General features: G+C 29.9%; 1 protein-coding gene across 1 annotated transcript; it reads left to right on the forward strand.

Annotated features, from left to right (window-relative positions):
• Positions 1-50: 50 nt before the first annotated feature.
• On the forward strand, positions 51-5,837 carry LOC105840733. Its single transcript, XM_012687760.3, has 6 exons — positions 51-360; positions 1,265-1,645; positions 1,903-2,282; positions 2,381-2,483; positions 2,696-3,134; positions 3,760-5,837. Exons 1-6 carry the CDS (start codon positions 303-305, stop codon positions 5,144-5,146), a joined length of 2,748 nt encoding a protein of 915 aa, XP_012543214.1. The 5' UTR covers positions 51-302; the 3' UTR covers positions 5,147-5,837.
• The last annotated feature ends 246 nt before the right edge of the window (positions 5,838-6,083 follow it).

A 6,083-nucleotide genomic window follows, 5' to 3' on the forward strand; every position in this document is an offset into this window, starting at 1 on the left:
GAAGTAATCAACGTTAGTAGAAGAATAGACTGATGCGGATAGTGCTAATAGCATTCTTTTCAAATGCACTTTATATATATATATATCATTATATATATATACTGACGGGTTTTCTAGTAGTATTCTATTATCTGGCGATTTTCTATAGCGGTATTTTAAATCGAATTTGGCGGATTATTTTTTCAGGAGTTGGCAGCACTGATTGACAGGAGGTGGGAGGAATTGGCCAACAAAACGGAGAGAGAACCTGTTGTTCGCGAAGAATCGGGGAATGTAGACACGCCGTGAGCGTAAATGCCATCATGAACACGAAGAGAAATCCGCAGAATGTGTCGAATTCGTACAACGGAGGTAATTCTGGTACGTTCACGCTTCTTATAATTGCCAAATCGCACGCGCGCGCGCGCGCGCACGTACTAATCGAGAAAAACGCGCGTACGCGATGCGCCCGTAGATGTAGTAAACTGAAAAACCGTCTGCTGGGCGTCCTTATGGCGTCTGCTATTACACGAAAACAATTCCTGCTCCATATACATATACGGAAGCGTTCCCTCGCGACGTTGCTCCAGTCAGAATTAAATTAACGTCATTTGACGACGCTAATCGCACAAACCTTAGTTTTTTTAATAATTAAAATCACATTTTTTAAATTATAATCTTTAAAAATATTTTAATTGCCGATGTTAAGGAATTTTACTCTGACACCATGTTTTATTAAACAGAAAATTTTTGTATCTCCTATTTTACATATTTTTATCCTTGAATGACAATATGTATATATACATATGTATCGACAAAAATTGTCCTTTATTTTATCCTTTATTAAAAGATAATTTATTTGGAAGCTTTACCTGACAAATACCTATTATCTGTCTTTATTTAGATAGAAAAATAAAGATAGATACATGGGTTCACCTGACAGATAAGTTTACCAACAAGTTAGAACAATCAGCCCAGACTCAAGAATAGTCACTTAGTTTCTTTGTGTAAACCATCACCAATTCTATAATTTGTTTAAAATCAAAATGTATATAAATTTATACTTGATATTTGTTTAAAAAATATAGATTCTTAACAGTAACAAAATTTACTAAGCTTTATTTTTTTTTTCATTGCTTGGAATATAGAAAAATCCCAAGAAAACTACTTCTGAGTTAACAAATTACATAATATAGTTTATAAAAGTTTATTAAAAATGCATTTTAAAAAATTATTATATATTTAGATGTAACGAGATTAATATATAAGTGTAAAATTTTTGTAGATACTATAGGAAGAGATAGTCCGTCGGCATTGTTGGAAGTACTTGCAGAAGTTGCATCTCAAACGTTACACTCAGAAAAGAAACACATTAACTCGATGTTAACATTGCAATTCAAACCTAAAACGACGAATATGAAACGAAATATGAAGGAGACGTGCTTCACTGTATCTCAACTCGCGTCCATGCCTGTTTCGCACCTTGTTAAACAATTTGCTGTTTTTACAAGCGACGAGCTCAAAAGACAATATTCTTATGCTTGTGCATTAATGCCTGATTGTCACCAAAAATATACTAGTTTTGCTAGCGAGGAAAAGGCCAGAGCATACATTAAAAGTCATTTAGAGGAGCATTTAGAGCAGCTGAAAGCAAATAAAGAGACTTGTAAGTATCAATAAGCTCATTATTGTCTTCTTGTTATTATTAACTTTTGTTGTTTAGTATTATAAAAGAAAAATTCAATTTTTTAATTGTTTAATTTTTGTTTTATCTTTTAAATTTTATTACTTTTATTTTTGAACTTTTTGATTGTTAATTTTACTTATTCATGACAATATATAAATGCTAATTTTCGAAAAGTTTATCTACAACAAATTATATCTGTGAATTGATAAAAGAAACTTATTTTTATATTGTTACAGATGATACATTTACAGCGATAAGTGTAAACCATAAAAATTTCAAGACTAATCTACAAAATAAGAGAAGTCGGATGCAACAGATAAAAAAACCTCAAGAAACATTAAATAAGGAGAATAAAGATGTGATACTGGAGAAGTCTACCAATTATTTACGTAAAATACTTTTAAACGATATTAGTGTTAAAGAGAACGAGAAGCAGAAATGTTCCCAGAAATCAGAGAATAAGGAAACGTATGATTCTGTATTGAAGAAGTCTGAGGAAATAAATACTAAAGTTCTTGGCGATCATAGTTATTCCGAACGATTAGATGACAAGATACCTAACAGAAGAGAAACATCTCTCAATAATGTCCCTGATGATACAACAGGAGAAGAAAATGTTTGTATTAAACAATATTTATAAAATAAGTATGCAATTGTGAAAAATATTTAAATGTTACACTTATGTGTTCTATACAAATGTGTATTTCTTTACAGATTGTATTGATGGTTGTCGGTACTGATAGTGTACATATGAAAGAGTATTCTCATCAGAAATTGACAGAAAATTGTTTGGATTCTAATATCGTTTATTCACCAGGTATGTTTTCTGTAACTTACAAAATAAAGTTACAAAGCAAACGCTATTTTATATATATTCTGTATTAATTGTACTTTGGCATATTCATTCCTGCATATTATACAGAAATGAATATATTAAGGTAAATTGATTTTGTTTCGCTAATGTAGTCGCTATAACATATATGTAAATTTCTAAATATTATATTTATGTATATACAAACTCATGATCAGATAAAACTCAAATCAGCACGGAATCAAACTCAGAAATGTCTGCGACTAAGCCTAAAGGGAAAGCAAAGTTTATTGGCACGAGCAAGGAAGAAAGGGAAATGGCACTAGCGTATATAGAACGCATTAAGAAGAAGGGTAATCCTTCGGGGAATAATCTTCAGTGTCGTATTTGCGACCCACCTCGCAGTTTCACAGCGCCTACAACTTTAGTGTCCCATTATCGGAGTCACGCTGGAATAAAGCCATACGAGTGTCGGATATGTAAAGCAGTTTTTACGAGAAGACACAGTTTAAAATACCACATGTTGATTCATCAAAATCAAACGCGTTTTACATGCACGGATTGTGGGAAGAAGTTCAGACATCCGTCTCACTTTAGAGAACATCAACGTAGACATACTGGAGAAGCACCGTTTGGATGTGATGATTGTGGGCAACGGTTAGTAAAAATATTTACAAGTATATTTATTACTTATACAGGGTATTCATGAAATAAGATGAGAAAAATTTTAAGGACTGATTCTAGACAATAAAAAAATCAAGAATGATAAAATTGTGATTAAGATTTTGTTTTTTAATTATACATGTTTAAATATTTGTAAAAAAGAACTTAAACCATATAAATATTTAGACATTATAATTAAAAAAAACAGAGCCTCTCTTAAAATTGTTATTTTTGATTTGTAATTCTAAACATTTAAATGTTCGTGAAAAAAAAAATATAGAAAACATTAATATTTACATTACAGCATTTATAATTAAAAAACAAAGCTTTAAGCACAGTATTGTTATTCTTGACTTTCATCTAATTTCACCAAGAATTACTTCATAAATTTTTTCCCACTTGAACACGCCGAACACTTTGTATAGATAGTAATATATTTTATACAGATGTTTATATCATACATTTTTATAAATAAATTCAAATAAGACTTTCAGATTTTAACTTGAATTTATTGTAATTAAATTCTTTCTGATTCTATCCCCAGAGAAGAACAGAATCTTATTATATCTATAGTTTGGATTGTATTACATTAATATTTTGTCTCTTGTATGTATGCCAGGTTCAAAACCAGAAATACCTATAAACGTCACTTAAAAACACGGCACAATAAAATCCTTACTACATTTGGTGAAGTTTTGCATCCTCCGGAAGAAGAAAATCAGAAAATTCGAAATAGTCGAAAAAAGAAGGATTGCGCTCCGGAAGATATAATGAATGTAATCAATAACACAGATGCAATTGTAAATTTTGAAAACCATGATGAGACCCAAGTTATTACAAGTACAATAGAAGAGTATGTTTTGAAAGAAGACATTCCTAGTGACAGAAACTGGGAGACAAATGATATAATACATATTGATAAATTTGAGATTTGCTCGGAATCTGATTTGAATAAGACTGATGGCATAGAGACTGAAATAGCTATAGAATGTAATTATCCTGATAGAGAAAACAGCAATGTCAATGTGGAATATATTAATGGTACAGAGGGTGGTCTGCTGCAATTGAAAAATTCTTTTTACGATAATTTAAGAGTAACTAATAATGAAGATCATATTATCTATCAGCATGATATCGATGATAACATTTATGAGTGTAGCAATGAAGTAAATTGTGAAATAGATATTAAGGATGAAACATTGACAGAAGAACAAGAAGTTGAAAATACAATGAGGCAAGCAAATACAGATTTTTCAGAGGAACAAGATGGAAACAATTTGCAATTGTTGCAAGAATCTACACACGATTATCATAAGAAAATATGCGACAGCGATACGCAAGAAGGAAATAAGCATTTAAAAACAAAAGCAACAAATCCCAATGAAAATGATCAAAAACATGATGAGAAATACGATATCGACGTTACTACAGAAGTACAAAACGATGTTACGAGTGAAACATCTATCAACTGTGCTGATAATTTTGATATTGGAAATAAAGAACATTTGAGAAATATTTTCTGTGCGCAGGTTTTATACACGAATATTGATGTTTCACAAACATGTTTTGAAGTTAGCGAAGGAATTACTCCAAAACGTCAAAACAATATATTGGAAGAGTGCGAATGTATAAGTCAGTCTGTTGCGACGGATGTGGTGGAAATCTTAAATATTTCTTCGAAAGATTTTGTTGAAGTAGATCCGAAAGCTGATCAACGACAAAGTCAGTATTTGTATGTGCGTTCCGAACAGTTAAGTAAATTAATTGCTCAGAATAAATATGTAACCATACCGGTACATCAAATCAAGGAATGTCGCGATCACGGATTGCAGGCAAAAGTAGACAACCACAGATCGATATATATCATAAATGAGGATATACGAACAATTATAAAACCAATTTCTGAGAAGCAAAGTACAATTTTGGTTTTATCTAGTAATAGCTGTAAAAACAGCATTTTTCAAATTGAAAAGAATAGTATTATTGTCAAAGCTCTAAAGAGATAGATTGGTGTGCAAAGTAATAACATTTGTATAATAAGATATGTAGAATTAATGTTGATCATGTTCAAAATATATTTTGTAACATAGCAATTGCACTAATAGATACAATCGATTGATTGAGATACATATGCAATAATCATTGTAACATAATCTTAGAAGAGAGGAATAACACAATATGATTCTGCATTTTCTTGATTGTATAAATATTTAAGGAAGCAAAACTGAATAGATGTAATCGTATTTTTCATTTTTATTACGGGGTATAGTTACTTTAAGAGAAAGAGAAAAAAAAGAAACGGACTAATGATAAATATCCTTATCGATTTGATAAATAATGCGTCGTGTTATTATTGTAAAATGTAAGCACTAGAAATTAATAGCGTTGGCATTTATTTGTTAGTGTAAGAAGTTATTTTTATAAGTTTTAAAACATGTTATTATGAAATGTGGTTTTCACGGCTTGTATTGCAATGCTTACCTGCATTTAATTAAATTTTCAACTTTAATACCAAATTGATATTCAGAATTCAAAAGAAAAAAATTGCAAGTTTTAATATCATTCTTGATATACATGGAGATAAATTTATGTAGTTAATTATAGTTTCACATCTATTGCTTTTATTAGATGTGGTCCTACTAATTAGCACAATCATTAAAAATACCGAAAATATAGTAAAGTGCCAAATATAAAAAAGTGTATTATATATTATAACTCACAATTATACGATGATAATTATAATTTTATATAAAATTTTCTCATTTTTAAGATTGCAGAGAGGGAATCATAGTTATGCTACTATTATAATTTATTTTTATAACAATTCTATTAAAGTTTTTTAATGTTTATCTCTACTATCTTGAATAATTATTTTAGATATTTTTTAAGTATAGATTGCAGCATAAAATAATTGATTATATTTGTGATTTTGTGTGAGGAATT

Source organism: Monomorium pharaonis, chromosome 3, assembly GCF_013373865.1.
Source record: "Monomorium pharaonis isolate MP-MQ-018 chromosome 3, ASM1337386v2, whole genome shotgun sequence".
NCBI classification, from domain to species: Eukaryota; Metazoa; Arthropoda; class Insecta; order Hymenoptera; family Formicidae; genus Monomorium; species Monomorium pharaonis.

Excerpts from the sequence above, each read along its gene's own strand:
- LOC105840733 (XM_012687760.3), top strand. The coding sequence starts at position 303 with ATGAACACGAAGAGAAATCCGCAGAATGTGTCGAATTCGTACAACGGA. Across the intron at positions 1,646-1,902 it reads GAAAGCAAATAAAGAGACTT|ATGATACATTTACAGCGATA; the intron begins GTAAGTATCAAT and ends ATATTGTTACAG. Across the intron at positions 2,484-2,695 it reads TAATATCGTTTATTCACCAG|ATAAAACTCAAATCAGCACG; the intron begins GTATGTTTTCTG and ends ACTCATGATCAG.